Raw genomic sequence first — 18,824 nt, 5'->3', positions numbered from 1 at the left:
AAACTAACTTTATTTTTTCATCTTAAGGAAATTCATGAAAATTCAAGACCCTTTGGGTCTCGCCGCTTAGCGGCTGAGGGTAGAAATGAGGTTAGATCTAACCATCTACCCTAAACATTATTTTTGCTGAATTAAGCAACAAAATGAACGAGGTCAGGATGTATGTAAATACCTTTGAATTCATTTATAACGCCCTTAGTAAGCTCATAAAATGCTTGTTTTGAGGTGGAGCCAAAAGTGGCTCGACCGTATTCTTTCAACCAAAACTCAAGAATTTCCTGCATGAATTTTGTATAAAAAAACAACCGTCTGAATTCCGGCGGTTGCTATATTCTTCACAAAATGCCTTATAATACTCTTCCCAGGACTTATTTTCCAACAACTTTCTAAAGTCTTTCCTAAACTGACTGACTGACGGCACAAAGTGGCTTAACGAAAACATTAATATATAAAATTCATGAAAATTCATAACGTATATCACGTTAAACGTTTGTAAATCTTGAGGGTAGAAATGAGGGTAGATCTAACCATCTACCCTAAACATTATTTTTGGTCATGGACTTCGTCCTCGCCGCTTTGCGTCTTTATGTTAAAATAAATGGTACCATTAATGATATCATGACTGTTCTCGTTCATGTCTGATTTACATCTAATGAAAAAGTTTAGAAGAATTTTCTTATTCTTTCTGGCATATTTTTGTCTTTCCAGTACTCCCGCTCTAATGGTCCCAGATGTGTTGGCTTTGACTCTCTCAAGTTCTTAGATGGTATAACATCTTCAACACCTCCTTCATATCTTACTTTATAAGTGTCATCGTTTTTGTTATAGTTAAGTATTTCAATAACCACTCCTCGCTTTGCTTCGTCAATGGTTTCAGCAAGTTTGCCATTACTACTTTCGACTAATTTATGACGAGGATAAAACGCAATAGAGTCGTCGGCAGCTTTTATAAGATATCCATTACCTTGCGTAGAGTCTACTATATAATAATTTCGACTTAACCTTAAACGTTTCTTTGTCAACGGTTTGTCGTCAAGAACTACACGAACTTTTGTACCAGGAATGAGGGTAAATTGTGTTGAATTTCTGATATTTTGTGTTTGGCTTCGTTTCTTTTGTATATACTTTTCTTCTTGTTGTTGTGTCATTGAATTTGGTGTATGTCCTGTTGTAGAATGTGTTGAGGAATTATATACTTCGAGAAAATGTTTCATTGTTTCTTCGGTAAAGTCTCGCTCTTGATTTAAATCTCTGAGCGTTCTTATGAAGCGGTTTATGATGCCGAGTATGTTATGGTTATGGTCTTCAGTAGTGTAGTGAGTTATGTTATGCTTAATGAGAAATTCTGTGATTTCGTTGCTGAGGTATGCACTGTCTTGGTCTGATGTTAAAGTACTTGGGCTATGTTCTGCTACAAACTTTTGTAAAACTCTTAACACTTCACGAGTTCCTTTGTTCCTCATTGGATATGCATATGCTTTACGAGTGTTAACATTTATGAAGATGAGGAATGGTTTATGTCCTCCTTTTCTGCTTTGAACGAGAGTGTCAAATTGGTATGCGTCAGGAGTGTTGGAGTAAATTGGTAAAAAGTAGTCGTAAGGGTTTATTTTTGTTTGATGTACAACATTTTTGTCAAAGAACCTTTTCACTTCAGCTCTGTTAGTAAATCCCCAACTCTTTGCAGCTTCATTGAATTTCTTAAATGACCTCCATGGATGTTGTTCGAATACTTCTTTCAAGCTCATTTATGTAAAGTTAAAGATTTTATTCAAGACGGTAAGTCCGCAAAGCAGGCTCAAGCGCGTTCATTGAACGCGGTACCATGCGAATACAGTCACAACTGGTGGCATATAATCTGCACCCGAGCCTGTTGGATTTGTTGTGAAAGTATGGACATGATTTCCTGCGGTTCCACAGAAAATACCTGCGCTTGAATCTACTGGGTCACTTGAAATATCATATCTATGCATTCCCTGTCTATCCGAACCTGCTGCAAGATTTGTATAACCTCTTTTTGTTATTGAATGTGAATGATTTCCTGTTGTGTTTGTAGTTCCTGTATGAGTGTGCGGTGGAAGGTTTGCTTCTTTAATTTTCTTCGAACCTCCTGTTTGCTTTGAAGAGTTAGCACAGTATAAGAATTTATCTACAATCTGCTTCCACGTACCAAAACCTAAAACACTTGCTGGATTTGTTGAGTTCATTGACGTATAAATAGAGCCTATAGGATATAATGTTTCAAGAATCTGAGTCTTTAATGTTTGAAGCTCTGTTTTGTCTGCTTTTTTATCTAACATTGCGGGTAGTTCATATGCTTCAAAGTTTCTGGCATGATCTTCGATATTCCTGCAACTCTTATCTAAATTGTTAAGAGTATCTTTTACGCTTGTACTCGGATTCTCTAAAGGTGCACTTGAACCCAAATCATAGTTCAATATTATGTCGTCTGCTCTAACAGTAGTGAAGGATTTATGTGTATGGTTCTTGTCAGCTTTCTTATCTAACATTGTTGGTAGTTCATATGCTTCAAAGTTTCTGGCATGATCTTCGATATTCCTGCAACTCTTATCTAAATTGTTAAGAGTATCTTTTACGCTTGTACTCGGATTCTCTAAAGGTGCACTTGAACCCAAATCATAGTTAGTAAACATATCAAGGGTACGGAGGCACTGCGCGCCTCCTTACCCCTGATATGTGAATTTGACACTTTACAAAATCGTTAACGTATATTTTACAACACAAACGACAACACTAACTTAACCTTAAATATTTACAAAACCACCAACCACTTCACCTCACTAATGTAAAAAATAAACGTTCTCACTTACAAAAGTATTGCAACTCCTCCCATTGCTGTGCTTCACACAACAGTTCATATTCTTCTGACTCACTTTCTTCTTCATATAGGTCAAAGTCACTGTCAAAATAAATGTTAGTAAGTTTTGACAAAGCTAATGAAACACGTTTACCGTTTGTATCGTATGCTTGTATAAACTTTCCATTATGCTTGTAGTCATAAACGCTCAAACTAACTTTACCCTTTCTCCCTCGTATCTGATAGAATGTATTTTCACGAGGAACGAAGAACAAATTCTTGAACTCATGACCGTTGTAGTTTGTTATCTCAATAGTTTTCGTCATTTACATCCAAATAAAAATTTTCAGTAAAATAAAAAATAAAATAAAAAATAAATGATATCACCACCCTCACACGTATGAAAACATAGCACAAAAATAAATTTAGGTGAAGTGGTGAGATCTCACCTGTTTTTTCACCTGTTTTTTCACCCTGTTGAATTCATTGCTTTATAACTCTCTTCCTTGGTTTCTTTTTAGTTGCTTTCTTAACATCTGTCTCCAACTTGACTGTCTTTCTTCTTCGGCCGTAATGATACCAGTTACTTCCACCAGTCAATGGATCAAATGGTCGTTCATAAGGGTTTCCATACATTCCATAAGGTCCGTATGGATAAACCGCTGATGGAGAAGAAACATTTTCTTTAGTTCCATCGACTCTATTTAAATGCATTGTTTCACCTTTCATCTGGTCATTAAAGTCTTTTGCGTGTTTTGCAAACTCATCGTCCTTTCCTAAAGCATTTTCTGACTCAGTCGCAACCAAATTGGATGCTTTATTTATGAGCCCTATTTTATTTAATCTTAACTTCTTTGCAACCCAGCCTCCAATCTTTCCTTTATTTGCATCTAATGTCTTTGAAACCCTTCCTCCACTCATTTTATTTACTGCGTCATAAGCTCCAAGTGCTTTTGCTCCAAATGCTAATGCTTTTGTTCCCATTGCGCCTAAAGCTGCCCAAGCTACCATTTACCCCATATTAAAATCATCTCTCTTCAATATTATCTCATAAAAGTTCTCGTTACTGGAGAAAGTCAATGAAACATAAGCGTTCTCACGGGCTTCGTCCTCACCGCTTTGCGGTCTATCTAACTTATTTCTTATATCATCTATACGCTTCAAAATGTCTGAACAATTGCTAACATCTTCTACAACAGTTATTTCATTATGAATGACCTTCAAGAACAAGCTCATTTAATATGCTATTAAAATCATCTCAATAATGAGTCCATCCTTTCCATCTTTAGGTAGCACAACATCTTTCATTGAAGAAGGTTCGACAAGTCTTATGTTAAACTTACTGACAAAGTTTGTTATACTATAATGCTTTGGCGGCGAATACATATAGTTTGAAAGACATAATATAGATTCTTCAGCAAATTCACTTATACTGGATTTTATAACAATGTTCTCACGAGACCAAATGCCACCAATTGACAATCTTGTAAGCAATCCTGCTGAACCTTCAACTGTAAACGTCGATGGTAACATTCCACGAAGGTCATCTATTGACATCGTTGAGTCACTGAATTTAAAGATTTTCTTAAAGCAATCGTCATTATCTAACCATGCAATAGCTTTGAAGTTTTCATTCGAATATACATCTGCTTCATTAAATGTAAAACCTGACTTCTTTGCAGAGACGACTTTAAAATCTATTGAGTTTGTTTCAAAATTATATGCTATGGTAACTTCTGAAGGTAATGGATGTCCTTCCGCAGTAAGTTGTTCTCTCACTACCGTTTGAAGCTTTGTGTTAAAAACTTTCATGTCATCTCCTGTGTCTAGGTTCACATACACAGCAACAGGAAAACTATCTTGCTTCTTTGTTTCATCATTATATCTCAAAACATTAAAGTTCTTCAATAATATTGTTCTTCCTGCTGGAATACTTCGAACCTGTCTGATTTCAATAGCTTTCTCACCTCCTACATACTCTACCCAGTGTCTTGGATATTCATAAGTATACTGACTTTCTTGAATTTTGGTTGGTTTCATCATAACGTGTTCATAGTATATCTTTATACTCTTGTCAGTTAGACTCGGTGCTATGTTCTGAATATTTCTGACTTGCATTTTTAATGGAGATAAAATGAAGCATTTAATACATGACGTAGATGAAGACATGAATGAAACCACAGATAAACTTAACTCTTCTCTCATTCTTCCTTTCAGTAAGGACTATGAGTTCTGTTCAAATGGTGTGTATTTCTATTGTGGAAAGATGGGGTCAGGAAAGACATTTAACCTCATTCGTCATATTCTTATAACAGAACGTTTAGGAAATGACTCATATTATGACCAAATCATTATATCAGCAACTTCAGACTCTATGGACTCAACAGCGAAAACATTCATGAGTAAAGTTCAAGCATCTGTCGTTAAAGTTCCAGACAGTGAACTCATTGAATTTCTTCAACGTTATATTCGACGTAAGAGAAAATATTATGCCATCGTAGAGTTCATACAGTCAGGAATGCAAAAGACTTCAGAAGAGATGGAAAGAATTATTGACAAACACCACTTACGTCAGTACTCAGGAGTTTACGATATGAAACGACTGACAAACTACATTCTATCAAAACTTTCAAAATACCCCTTCAAAAAATATCCTTCAAATACTCTGCTCGTTTGTGACGACTTCGCCGGAAAAGGTTTAGTGTCAAAGCCTGACTCACCATTAGCTAACATCATAACTAAAGTCAGACATTACCACTTAACTGTAGCAATACTTATGCAAACATGGCGTTTCCTTGCTTTAAACATAAAACGTCTCATAACTGACTTCGTTATCTTTCAAGGTTTCTCACGTTATGATATTGAACTCATTTGGAAACAGTCAGGTATAACATTACCTTTTGAAGAAATTTGGGAAGCATATAAGTCTCTCATCTCTCCTCGTTCATACCTTGAGATTCATATCATGACTAATACCATTAAAGTCAAAAATATTCCATGGGAACGACCAACATTGTTTTAAATCTTATGCTTTAATTGACTGATGGTAAACAAATTCCATGCATCTCTGTCGCCATTTCTGTTAATATTTTTGCTGTCATTCATATCATCCACTTCCCCATCCGTTAGCTTTTGAGGATATGCGTTAGAATAGCTGTTCTTAAATGAAGGCTTTTCACCTTTGAGAGCATAAACTCTATAACTTTCTGCATACTTTATGTTTGAACCTCCTGAGCCATCATTGACATAAATTTTTATAGGCTTCCACCCTTTATTCATGTTCCTGCTTCTTCCCTTAGCTCTTTTGTTCAGTAGTTCTACATCTTTATACACAACACCTGTCTCGGTGAATTCAACAATATTTTCATTCGTTAGCTTTACATTCAAACCCTTGTCGAGTATATTGTTCATTTCATACATATAAAAGGTTTTTATTCTATATGAAATGAGAAGCAAATCCATCTTAGCTGGTGCCGTTAATGTTCCAATTGAACCAACATCAAATGTTGACTCACGAACGACAAACAATATTGTCATAAAGAACTATAGTTCGGAGTGTTTGAAAGAAAAAGAACCAGAGCTGAAATCCGTGAATTTAAACTCAGCTTCAAACGCTAACGCTACATCAGATGTTAAGTTAGAGTATCCACCACTGGACCAAGTTCTTTCAAGAGAAGCCAACGACAACCCTTACACAAATGTTCAAACAAATCCTTCAGATAACGTAGACCATTACCTTCTTCAGTTATACCAAACAATTTTACTCAAAGACGATAAGAAGCTTTTGACAAATCTTATAAGCAAGAACCAAATAATTCTAACAAAGGAGGACCTTGAAAATGTTATCTCACGAATAACAGGGAAACAATGTGTCATTGACTATCTCGACCCTGAAATCGAATGCTGTGGTCAAACTCCACCATTCATGAAAATAGGTAACATCCGCATCATTGAAACACCAGGTACTCCAGGAGTTGAGTTTAAGTATAAATATTCGAACGAGTATACAAAACTTTCAACAGAATATAAACTTTGCTTGAAATATGTTTTAGTAAATTAAAGCAATTTGTAATATCTATCCAAAACTTCTTCAACAGTATCGAACTCATCTTCATAATGCAAACCTAATCTTATTGACTTGGTGCAGTTTTCACTAACACAATATTTTTCTGTTCTCTTGACTGACATAACTAACTCATTTGTTTCATCAAACAGCAACAACCAAAGTTCATGACCTAATACATAACATTCATACTTTATATTTTTAGCTCTGAGTTCTCTTGTAAGCTGTTGCATTTAATATTTTCTAAAAAGTCAACTTCAACAGTCATTCGCACTGGTGCCTTCAGTTCTACAGGCTCGCCCTGAAAGTCAACTAGTCTGAATTGCATGTCTTTCAAATTATGAGGACTAATGCGAACCCATTTACCTAAATGAGTTGCTATGACAGGAACGTTTGGAATGAACATTGAATTGACTGCATAACAGAAGGATTTATATTCTACTGAACCTTTACTATTAACTCCTGAAATGCCTGTGACATTAGCTATTTTAGACTCAATGTACAAACAATTACCATAACATACGTATGGAACAGATTTCATCTCAATCGTTTTGTCAACACTTTTCAAAGGAAATGTCATATGGTATGCTCCTAAAAGAAGTTGAACTCTATGACTCATTCGTGTTATCTTGAACTCTTTCTTGCTACTGAACTTCAATGTTCCCTCAGAAGAGAGTTCGACATCTATGTTGTCAATAGTTTCTTCATTTATGGGAGTATCTATGACTCCAGCAATTTTATCTATTCTATACTCTGCTCTGTTAGGAAATGTTATAAAACTTCTTTTGTCATCTATTTCAATCTCTATGAAATCTGTTTCATCTGTTATGACAAAAGTTGCGATAGTATTGAAGTCAACAACTCTGAAAGCAAGTGCTTCATTCTGTAGACCTAAGTTTGTTTGTAGCTTTACTGTCCCGTATTCGTTTGGGTCTGTACTTTGCAAATAGAACAACATTTTATTCTCATTAAAATATGACTATTGCTGCATATGCGTATGAAACAAATGAAGCAAGAAGAGCACATGAACTAGTAAACGAAAACTCAACTTTAACCATTGAAGGCAATGATTTAGTCATTGACGATGGAAAAACTAAAAAAGTCATTGATTTCGATACTTTTAACACTTATGACCCATTCATTACAACAAGCAAGGTTCCATCATAAATGATGGAACGGTGCAATATATAAATTCTACAGTAGATGCCTCATTAGTGAAAGTATTAAATGTTCTCATTGAATTGTTAAAGAGCTTTCGATTTGACGACAACATTAAATGCCTAAAGAATTTAGTCATGAATGAGAAACAAATTCTTGGCGTTGCTGGTAGCAGTAATGATGTACACCTTATGACATTAGAATATTATAACGAACATAAAGATGAACTGAAAGGAGAGAAGGGTGACACCGGACCTCAAGGACCACAAGGAATACAAGGAATACAAGGAATACAAGGACCTCAAGGCGAGAACGGTTTGGATGGAAAGGATGGAAAGGATGGAAAAACTGCTAAATCATGGATATGGGACCTTATAAATACTGGTTTAACAGCTGCTTCATATGGAGTTCTTCAATACCAAATCGGAAAGATATGGGCAGTACTTGGTGAAGAAGCTTTAGATGACGTTAAAAATGCTTTGAACTTCATTTCAAATGGTTCGGATACTATTAAAACTTTATCTGGTTGGATGCAAGAAACAAGGAGTCAAATAGATACTGTAAGACGTATAGCAAACAATGCACGTACGGGATTGGATACTTTACGAGAAGCACAAAATACACTAAAGGAAGCAAATGATATTCTTGGCTCAGTATCAGACATGCATGAAGATTGGCTTAAAGGTATTGACAAATCTTTAAAAAATCACAGTCAGTCTATTGCTGACTACAAGAAAAGTATAGATTTTTTACATAGTGCTATGGACGTACATGATGGAAGCATAAGGAACTTACTTAATGCTAACAATAACTTACCAGGAACTATTAAAGCATTTATAAAGTCCTTTGTAAAACCCGGTGCTCTAACATTTAGGTCTTTGAGAGCAAGAGCATTGAAGTCAAGAGATGCAGAAACTCCAACAGAACCACCAAAACCAACAGCTAATGAAATATTGTTCGAATATTTTCCAAGGTACTCTGTTCTCATTGCATACATTCAAGAAATACTTAAGAAAGCAGACTTGACTTTAGGAGATGATGAAAGTTCTGTATATCTTTCGTTCCAGTTTCAAATAGCAGAACTTTTGAGACAGATATGCTTAATGTATGACAACATCTCTGATTTCACAAGATATGATGACGACCATGACCCCGAACACGGTGAAGAAGAAGTTTTACAAACATCCATTAAGACAGGAAAGGTTTTAACTCAAAGTCTCATTATTGACACCAAAGATGGCGAAGTGGACGTTCTTCAAGAGCTGAAGAAAAATACTTCTTCGGGAGGTGGTGGTAGGCATGAACTTGAAATAAATGAGATAGAAGAGAAATTAGCCGAAAAAGCAGATAAAGAACATAAACACAATATCTCCGATATAAATGAACTTCAAGCTACATTAAATAGTAAAGCGGACAAAAATGAACTTGACGCAATGAACAAAGTTTTGAAATCTCATAAACACAATATCTCCGATATAAATGAACTTCAAGCTACATTAAATAGTAAAGCGGACAAGAACCACGTTCATTATATAACTTCAGACGAACAGATTATAACGGACTACCATGGATATTTAACACGAAGTGATGAAGCGAAGACAAAAAATGTTAATGAAAGAAGATATAAATACATTCGTGCTAAAGGTTATGACATAAGCTGTACTGTACAGTATGATGTAGCTAAAGCACCAGAAGCATTTGGTTATACCGGTGAAATTTATGCCTCTACTTTCAATGTTAACGGTGTATTAGTTGAACCAAGATTTACATTGAGAGTTAAGTCAAAAATAACGTTTGAAGATGCTATTAAAAGTAAAGCTGACAAAGTTGAACTTGAAGCAATGAACAAAGTTTTGAAATCTCATAAACACAACATCTCCGATATAAATGAACTTCAAGCTACATTAGACAGTAAAGCCGACAAGAACCATACACATAAATCCTTCACTACTGTTAGAGCAGACGACATAATATTGAACTTTGACCTTGGTTCAAGTGCACCTTTAGAGAATCCAAGTACAAGCGTAAAAGATACTCTTAACAATTTAGATAAGAGTTGCAGGAATATCGAAGATCATGCCAGAAACTTTGAAGCATATGAACTACCAGCAATGTTAGATAAGAAAGCAGACAAAACAGAGCTTCAAACATTAAAGACAGAAATACTTCAAACATTATATCCTATAGGTTCTATTTATACGTCAATGAACTCAACAAATCCAGCAACAGTTTTAGGTTTTGGTATGTGGGAGCAGATTGTAGATAAATTCCTCTATTGTGCGAACTCTTCAAAGCAAACAGGTGGTTCGAAGAAAATTACTGAAGCAAACCTTCCACCGCACACTCATACAGGAACTACAAACACAACAGGTAGTCATTCACATTCAATAACAAAAAGAGGTTATACAAATCTTGCAGCAGGTTCGGATAGACAGGGAATGCATAGATATGATATTTCAAGTGACCCAGTAGATTCAAGCGCAGGTATTTTCTGTGGAACCGCAGGAAATCATTCACACACTTTCACAACAAATCCAACAGGCTCGGGTAAAGATTACATGCCACCATTTGTGACTATATTCGCATGGTACCGCGTTCAATGAACTCGCTTGAGCCTAGAATAAAATCTTTATTTTTACATAAATGAGCTTGAAAGAAGTATTCGAACAACATCCATGGAGGTCATTTAAGAAGTTCAATGAAGCTGCAAAGAGTTGGGGATTTACTAACAGAGCTGAAGTGAAAAGGTTCTTTGACAAAAATGTTGTACATCAAACAAAAATAAACCCTTACGACTACTTTTTACCAATTTACTCCAACACTCCTGACGCATACCAATTTGACACTCTCATTCAAAGCAGAAAAGGAGGACATAAACCATTCCTCATCTTCATAAATGTTAACACTCGTAAAGCATATGCATATTCAATGAAAAATAAAGGAACTCGTGAAGTGTTAAGAGTTTTACAAAAGTTTGTAGCAGAACATAGCCCAAGTACTTTAACATCAGACCAAGACAGTGCATACCTCAGCAACGAAATCACAGAATTTCTCATTAAGCATAACATAACTCACTACACTACTGAAGACCATAACCATAACATACTCGGCATCATAAACCGCTTCATAAGGACTCTCAGAGATTTAAACCAAGAGCGAGACTTTACCGAAGAAACAATGAAACACTTTCTCGAAGTATATAATTCCTCAACACATTCTACAACAGGACATACACCAAATTCAATGACACAACAAGAAGAAGAAAAGTATATACAAAAGAAACGAAGTCAAACACAAAATATCAGAAATTCAACACAATTTACCCTCATTCCTGGTACAAAAGTTCGTGTAGTTCTTGACGACAAACCGTTGACAAAGAAACGTTTAAGGTTAAGTAGAAACTATTATATCGTAGACTCTACGCAATGTAATGGATATCTTATAAAAGCTGCTGACGACTCCATAGCATTTTACCCTCGTCATAAATTAGTCGAAAGTAGTAATGGCAAACTTGCTGAAACCATTGACGAAGCAAAGCGAGGAGTGGTTATTGAAATACTTGGCTACAACATAAACGATGACACTTATAAAGTAAGATATGAAGGAGGCGTTGAAGATGTTATACCATCTAAGAACTTGAGAGAGTCGAAGCCAACACATCTGGGACCATTAGAGCGGGAGTACTGGAAAGACAAAAATAAGCCAGAAAGAATAAGAAAATTCTTCTAAACTTTTTCATTAGATGTAAATCAGACATGAACGAGAACAGTCATGAAATTATTAATGTTTTCATAAATTTACACCAAAAAATATAATTTAGGTGAAGAGGTGAGATCTCACCTGTTTTCTCACCTAATTTTTCACCTCTTTTTTCACAAGCGTTTTACATGAATTGTACGATGTATATTTGAAATCCTAAACAGTTTTGTAGCTTCTATTTCTTCGCTGAGGATATCATAAGTTTTAACAATGCCGAAAGTTTCTTTATACTTCTTCTTGACGTCAGATAGAAGGAAATCGTCAGCAGTTGGATAGTTTTTGTTCAGAAATTCTAACATGTCCATTTTATCTTCTGCTGGTTTCTCTGCTTCTTTCTTTAAGTCAGCATAGTCGTTTCGCATACGTTCTATCTCTTTTACTGAATAGTTATATTTCCTTATTGCTGCTTTACATTTAGAACATTGTGGGTTCATTTTTGCGTTATACATTGAAATAAAACCAGCTAAAACAACTAAAGCGTCAATTGCTCTCTTCATCTCAAACATAGCGGGTCTTATTTGTTTGTTCCATACCTTACCTCTTCTATCTTTATCTCTTATTTCCCAAACACATTCAGCAACTAACGAAACAAAGTTGTCGTAGGTCTTAAATTCTTCAGATTTATATATGTCAGAAACATTCTTATATACCATATCGCAGTCTTTGTCCATGACTTTGTGGTTGCAATGAAAACCAAGGAATTCATAATTTACTTTACGTATGAATTTCTTAATTTCTACTGAGTCAGTTGGTTTCACTTCAATTTCGTCGAATTCAGGAATAGTGAGTTTTTGTTGTTGGATTTCAGGTAGTTTAGGCAAATGGTCAATAATGTCCTGCATTTCATAAAGATATTCTTCATTTGTTTCATCTTTCGCACTACAGTCTAAATTACTTGTTAAAAGTTCTTGCTTTATCTTCTGGATTTCTGTTTCAAAAGTATATGAAGAAGGAATGAAGCTTTTCATTTCTACTAACATTGAAGTTGGGTTCATGACTAACGAATTTGGTGCTGTTGTTTGAATTGTTGTTGTGCCGATTGTTGAAATCATATCTTTTATACAAAATAAAAAAAATAAATAAAATAAAACTAACTTTATTTTTTCTATCTTAAGGAAATTCATGATTTTCGAGAGGGTGAGAAAACAGGTGAAAAAACGTGTTAGATCTAACCATCTACCCGACATTCTCGTCAAATACAAAAAATGAAGAATAACTTTCACTTTTTCATTATATAACTGTTATTTTTGACGAAGTGAAGGTTTGCACTTCGTCAAAAAAATCCCTGAAATCATATCTTACATACAAAAAATGAAGAATAACTTTCACTTTTTCATTATATAACTGTTATTTTTGACGAAGTGAAGGTTTGCACTTCGTCAAAAAAATCCCTGAAATCATATCTTACATACAAAAAAATGAAGAATAACTTTCACTTTTTCATTATATAACTGTTATTTTTGACGAAGTGAAGGTTTGCACTTCGTCAAAAAAATCCCTGAAATCATATCTTACATACAAAAAAATGAAGAATAAATAAAATAAAACTAACTTTATTTTTTCTATCTTAAGGAAATTCATGAAAATTCAAGAGGTGAAAAAACGTGTTAGATCTCACCTCTTCACCTAAATTATATTTTTGTCTGATTTACGCTCATTACGATGAAGAAGTCTTAACAAAGCATGTACGTTCATGTTTGACAAAGCATGTACGTTCATGTTTGACAAAACATTTACGAAGAAGTCTTGACAAAACATTTACGAAGAAGTCTTGACAAAACATTTACGAAGAAGTCTTGACAAATTCAAGAGGTGAAAAAAGAGGTGAAAAAAGAGGTGAGATCTCACCACTTCACCTAAACATTATTTTTGGGTCCTTTACACTCATTACGAAGAAGTCTTGACAAAACATTTACGATGAAATCATGAAAATTCATGAGGTGAGAAAAGAGGTGAAAAAACAGGTGAGATCTCACCTCTTCACCTAAATTATATTTTTTGGTGTAAATTTATGAAAACATTAATAATTTCATGACTGTTCTCGTTCATGTCTGATTTACATCTAATGAAAAAGTTTAGAAGAATTTTCTTATTCTTTCTGGCTTATTTTTGTCTTTCCAGTACTCCCGCTCTAATGGTCCCAGATGTGTTGGCTTCGACTCTCTCAAGTTCTTAGATGGTATAACATCTTCAACGCCTCCTTCATATCTTACTTTATAAGTGTCATCGTTTATGTTGTAGCCAAGTATTTCAATAACCACTCCTCGCTTTGCTTCGTCAATGGTTTCAGCAAGTTTGCCATTACTACTTTCGACTAATTTATGACGAGGGTAAAATGCTATGGAGTCGTCAGCAGCTTTTATAAGATATCCATTACATTGCGTAGAGTCTACGATATAATAGTTTCTACTTAACCTTAAACGTTTCTTTGTCAACGGTTTGTCGTCAAGAACTACACGAACTTTTGTACCAGGAATGAGGGTAAATTGTGTTGAATTTCTGATATTTTGTGTTTGACTTCGTTTCTTTTGTATATACTTTTCTTCTTCTTGTTGTGTCATTGAATTTGGTGTATGTCCTGTTGTAGAATGTGTTGAGGAATTATATACTTCGAGAAAGTGTTTCATTGTTTCTTCGGTAAAGTCTCGCTCTTGGTTTAAATCTCTGAGAGTCCTTATGAAGCGGTTTATGATGCCGAGTATGTTATGGTTATGGTCTTCAGTAGTGTAGTGAGTTATGTTATGCTTAATGAGAAATTCTGTGATTTCGTTGCTGAGGTATGCACTGTCTTGGTCTGATGTTAAAGTACTTGGGCTATGTTCTGCTACAAACTTTTGTAAAACTCTTAACACTTCACGAGTTCCTTTATTTTTCATTGAATATGCATATGCTTTACGAGTGTTAACATTTATGAAGATGAGGAATGGTTTATGTCCTCCTTTTCTGCTTTGAATGAGAGTGTCAAATTGGTATGCGTCAGGAGTGTTGGAGTAAATTGGTAAAAAGTAGTCGTAAGGGTTTATTTTTGTTTGATGTACAACATTTTTGTCAAAGAACCTTTTCACTTCAGCTCTGTTAGTAAATCCCCAACTCTTTGCAGCTTCATTGAACTTCTTAAATGACCTCCATGGATGTTGTTCGAATACTTCTTTCAAGCTCATTTATGTAAAATAAAGATTTTATTCTAGGCTCAAGCGAGTTCATTGAACGCGGTACCATGCGAATATAGTCACAAATGGTGGCATGTAATCTTTACCCGAGCCTGTTGGATTTGTTGTGAAAGTGTGTGAATGATTTCCTGCGGTTCCACAGAAAATACCTGCGCTTGAATCTACTGGGTCACTTGAAATATCATATCTATGCATTCCCTGTCTATCCGAACCTGCTGCAAGATTTGTATAACCTCTTTTTGTTATTGAATGTGAATGACTACCTGTTGTGTTTGTAGTTCCTGTATGAGTGTGCGGTGGAAGGTTTGCTTCAGTAATTTTCTTCGAACCACCTGTTTGCTTTGAAGAGTTCGCACAATAGAGGAATTTATCTACAATCTGCTCCCACATACCAAAACCTAAAACTGTTGCTGGATTTGTTGAGTTCATTGACGTATAAATAGAACCTATAGGATATAATGTTTGAAGTATTTCTGTCTTTAATGTTTGAAGCTCTGTTTTGTCTGCTTTCTTATCTAACATTGCTGGTAGTTCATATGCTTCAAAGTTTCTGGCATGATCTTCGATATTCCTGCAACTCTTATCTAAATTGTTAAGAGTATCTTTTACGCTTGTACTTGGATTCTCTAAAGGTGCACTTGAACCAAGGTCAAAGTTCAATATTATGTCGTCTGCTCTAACAGTAGTGAAGGATTTATGTGTATGGTTCTTGTCGGCTTTACTGTCTAATGTAGCTTGAAGTTCATTTATATCGGAGATGTTGTGTTTATGAGATTTCAAAACTTTGTTCATTGCTTCAAGTTCAACTTTGTCAGCTTTACTTTTAATAGCATCTTCAAACGTTATTTTTGACTTAACTCTCAATGTAAATCTTGGTTCAACTAATACACCGTTAACATTGAAAGTAGAGGCATAAATTTCACCGGTATAACCAAATGCTTCTGGCGCTTTAGCTACATTATACTGTACAGTACAGCTTATGTCATAACCTTTAGCACGAATGTATTTATATCTTCTTTCATTAACATTTTTTGTCTTCGCTTCATCACTTCGTGTTAAATATCCATGGTAGTCCGTTATAATCTGTTCGTCTGAAGTTATATAATGAACGTGGTTCTTGTCCGCTTTACTATTTAATGTAGCTTGAAGTTCATTTATATCGGAGATATTGTGTTTATGAGATTTCAAAACTTTGTTCATTGCGTCAAGTTCATTTTTGTCCGCTTTACTATTTAATGTAGCTTGAAGTTCATTTATATCGGAGATATTGTGTTTATGTTCTTTATCTGCTTTTTCGGCTAATTTCTCTTCTATCTCATTTATTTCAAGTTCATGCTACCACCACCTCCGAAGAAGTATTTTTCTTCAGCTCTTGAAGAACGTCCACTTCGCCATCTTTGGTGTCAATAATGAGACTTTGAGTTAAAACCTTTCCTGTCTTAATGGATGTTTGTAAAACTTCTTCTTCACCGTGTTCGGGGTCATGGTCGTCATCATATCTTGTGAAATCAGAGATGTTGTCATACATTAAGCATATCTGTCTCAAAAGTTCTGCTATTTGAAACTGGAACGAAAGATATACAGAACTTTCATCATCTCCTAAAGTCAAGTCTGCTTTCTTAAGTATTTCTTGAATGTATGCAATGAGAACAGAGTACCTTGGAAAATATTCGAACAATATTTCATTAGCTGTTGGTTTTGGTGGTTCTGTTGGAGTTTCTGCATCTCTTGACTTCAATGCTCTTGCTCTCAAAGACCTAAATGTTAGAGCACCGGGTTTTACAAAGGACTTTATAAATGCTTTAATAGTTCCTGGTAAGTTATTGTTAGCATTAAGTAAGTTCCTTATGCTTCCATCATGTACGTCCATAGCACTATGTAAAAAATCTATACTTTTCTTGTAGTCAGCAATAGACTGACTGTGATTTTTTAAAGATTTGTCAATACCTTTAAGCCAATCTTCATGCATGTCTGATACTGAGCCAAGAATATCATTTGCTTCCTTTAGTGTATTTTGTGCTTCTCGTAAAGTATCCAATCCCGTACGTGCATTGTTTGCTATACGTCTTACAGTATCTATTTGACTCCTTGTTTCTTGCATCCAACCAGATAAAGTTTTAATAGTATCCGAACCATTTGAAATGAAGTTCAAAGCATTTTTAACGTCATCTAAAGCTTCTTCACCAAGTACTGCCCATATCTTTCCGATTTGGTATTGAAGAACTCCATATGAAGCAGCTGTTAAACCAGTATTTATAAGGTCCCATATCCATGATTTAGCAGTTTTTCCATCCTTTCCATCCTTTCCATCCAAACCGTTCTCGCCTTGAGGTCCTTGTATTCCTTGTATTCCTTGTATTCCTTGTGGTCCTTGAGGTCCGGTGTCACCCTTCTCTCCTTTCAGTTCATCTTTATGTTCGTTATAATATTCTAATGTCATAAGGTGTACATCATTACTACTACCAGCAACGCCAAGAATTTGTTTCTCATTCATGACTAAATTCTTTAGGCATTTAATGTTGTCGTCAAATCGAAAGCTCTTTAACAATTCAATGAGAACATTTAATACTTTCACTAATGAGGCATCTACTGTAGAATTTATATATTGCACCGTTCCATCATTTATGATGGGAACCTTGCTTGTTGTAATGAATGGGTCATAAGTGTTAAAAGTATCGAAATCAATGACTTTTTTAGTTTTTCCATCGTCAATGACTAAATCATTGCCTTCAATGGTTAAAGTTGAGTTTTCGTTTACTAGTTCATGTGCTCTTCTTGCTTCATTTGTTTCATACGCATATGCAGCAATAGTCATATTTTAATGAGAATAAAATGTTGTTCTATTTGCAAAGTACAGACCCAAACGAATACGGGACAGTAAAGCTACAAACAAACTTAGGTCTACAGAATGAAGCACTTGCTTTCAGAGTTGTTGACTTCAATACTATCGCAACTTTTGTCATAACAGATGAAACAGATTTCATAGAGATTGAAATAGATGACAAAAGAAGTTTTATAACATTTCCTAACAGAGCAGAGTATAGAATAGATAAAATTGCTGGAGTCATAGATACTCCCATAAATGAAGAACTATTGACAACATAGATGTCGAACTCTCTTCTGAGGGAACATTGAAGTTCAGTAGCAAGAAAGAGTTCAAGATAACACGAATGAGTCATAGAGTTCAACTTCTTTTAGGAGCATACCATATGACATTTCCTTGAAAAGTGTTGACAAAACGATTGAGATGAAATCTGTTCCATACGTATGTTATGGTAATTGTTTGTACATTGAGTCTAAAATAGCTAATGTCACAGGCATTTCAGGAGTTAATAGTAAAGGTTCAGTAGAATATAAATCCTTCTGTTATGCAGTCAATTCAATGTTCATTCCAAACGTTCCTGTCATAGCAACTCATTTAGGTAAATGGGTTCGCATTAGTCCTCATAATTTGAAAGACATGCAATTCAGACTAGTTGACTTTCAGGGCGAGCCTGTAGAACTGAAGGCACCAGTGCGAATGACTGTTGAAGTTGACTTTTTAGAAAATATTAAATGCAACAGCTTACAAGAGAACTCAGAGCTAAAAATATAAAGTATGAATGTTATGTATTAGGTCATGAACTTTGGTTGTTGCTGTTTGATGAAACAAATGAGTTAGTTATGTCAGTCAAGAGAACAGAAAAATATTGTGTTAGTGAAAACTGCACCAAGTCAATAAGATTAGGTTTGCATTATGAAGATGAGTTCGATACTGTTGAAGAAGTTTTGGATAGATATTACAAATTGCTTTAATTTACTAAAACATATTTCAAGCAAAGTTTATATTCTGTTGAAAGTTTTGTATACTCGTTCG

At 35.0% G+C, this 18,824-nt stretch overlaps 10 protein-coding genes and 3 pseudogenes across 13 annotated transcripts, besides 1 other annotated feature; 5 read left to right on the top strand and 8 right to left on the bottom strand.

Annotated features, from left to right (window-relative positions):
* Positions 1-720: 720 nt before the first annotated feature.
* TVAGG3_0687860 (integrase core domain containing protein family) lies at positions 721-1,463 on the bottom strand (the record flags this gene model as incomplete). Its single annotated transcript, XM_051242942.1, has 1 exon — positions 721-1,463. A coding segment is annotated over one exon (743 nt), but the record flags the coding sequence as incomplete, so codon positions are not given.
* A 345-nt stretch (positions 1,464-1,808) lies between these two features.
* Positions 1,809-2,654, bottom strand: TVAGG3_0687850 (keratin-associated protein family; the record flags this gene model as incomplete). The annotated part of the gene is made up of 1 exon (XM_051242941.1): positions 1,809-2,654. One exon carries the CDS (start codon positions 2,652-2,654, stop codon positions 1,809-1,811), a length of 846 nt encoding a protein of 281 aa, XP_051089528.1.
* Positions 2,642-18,824: part of a mobile genetic element that runs on past the window's edge.
* On the bottom strand, positions 2,824-3,144 carry TVAGG3_0687840 (uncharacterized protein; the record flags this gene model as incomplete). Its single annotated transcript, XM_051242940.1, has 1 exon — positions 2,824-3,144. The coding sequence occupies one exon, from the start codon at positions 3,142-3,144 to the stop codon at positions 2,824-2,826; it is 321 nt and encodes a 106-aa protein (XP_051089527.1).
* Positions 3,658-3,829, bottom strand: TVAGG3_0687830 (protein of unknown function, DUF4107 family; the record flags this gene model as incomplete). Its single annotated transcript, XM_051242939.1, has 1 exon — positions 3,658-3,829. A coding segment is annotated over one exon (172 nt), but the record flags the coding sequence as incomplete, so codon positions are not given.
* On the bottom strand, positions 4,055-4,936 carry TVAGG3_0687820 (uncharacterized protein; the record flags this gene model as incomplete). The annotated part of the gene is made up of 1 exon (XM_051242938.1): positions 4,055-4,936. The coding sequence occupies one exon, from the start codon at positions 4,934-4,936 to the stop codon at positions 4,055-4,057; it is 882 nt and encodes a 293-aa protein (XP_051089525.1).
* Positions 6,264-6,878, top strand: TVAGG3_0687810 (uncharacterized protein; the record flags this gene model as incomplete). Its single annotated transcript, XM_051242937.1, has 1 exon — positions 6,264-6,878. The coding sequence occupies one exon, from the start codon at positions 6,264-6,266 to the stop codon at positions 6,876-6,878; it is 615 nt and encodes a 204-aa protein (XP_051089524.1).
* Positions 7,075-7,839, bottom strand: TVAGG3_0687800 (uncharacterized protein; the record flags this gene model as incomplete). Its single annotated transcript, XM_051242936.1, has 1 exon — positions 7,075-7,839. One exon carries the CDS (start codon positions 7,837-7,839, stop codon positions 7,075-7,077), a length of 765 nt encoding a protein of 254 aa, XP_051089523.1.
* On the top strand, positions 7,857-8,609 carry TVAGG3_0687790 (annotated as a pseudogene). Its single transcript has one exon. A coding segment is annotated over exon 1 (753 nt).
* Positions 8,702-10,642, top strand: TVAGG3_0687780 (keratin-associated protein family; the record flags this gene model as incomplete). The annotated part of the gene is made up of 1 exon (XM_051242935.1): positions 8,702-10,642. The coding sequence occupies one exon, from the start codon at positions 8,702-8,704 to the stop codon at positions 10,640-10,642; it is 1,941 nt and encodes a 646-aa protein (XP_051089522.1).
* Positions 10,683-11,234, top strand: TVAGG3_0687770 (integrase core domain containing protein family; the record flags this gene model as incomplete). Its single annotated transcript, XM_051242934.1, has 1 exon — positions 10,683-11,234. A coding segment is annotated over one exon (552 nt), but the record flags the coding sequence as incomplete, so codon positions are not given.
* TVAGG3_0687760 (organellar and viral DNA polymerase type B) lies at positions 11,912-12,850 on the bottom strand (the record flags this gene model as incomplete). Its single annotated transcript, XM_051242933.1, has 1 exon — positions 11,912-12,850. One exon carries the CDS (start codon positions 12,848-12,850, stop codon positions 11,912-11,914), a length of 939 nt encoding a protein of 312 aa, XP_051089520.1.
* Positions 14,999-17,783, bottom strand: TVAGG3_0687750 (annotated as a pseudogene). The gene has a single exon. A coding segment is annotated over exon 1 (2,785 nt).
* Positions 18,139-18,563, top strand: TVAGG3_0687740 (annotated as a pseudogene). The gene has a single exon. A coding segment is annotated over exon 1 (425 nt).

This window comes from Trichomonas vaginalis, chromosome III (assembly GCF_026262505.1).
Source record: "Trichomonas vaginalis G3 chromosome III, whole genome shotgun sequence".
In the NCBI taxonomy this organism is placed as follows: domain Eukaryota; phylum Parabasalia; order Trichomonadida; family Trichomonadidae; genus Trichomonas; species Trichomonas vaginalis.
The sequence above is the reverse complement of the archived record's forward strand: the minus strand, read 5'-3'. Positions and strand labels throughout refer to the sequence as shown.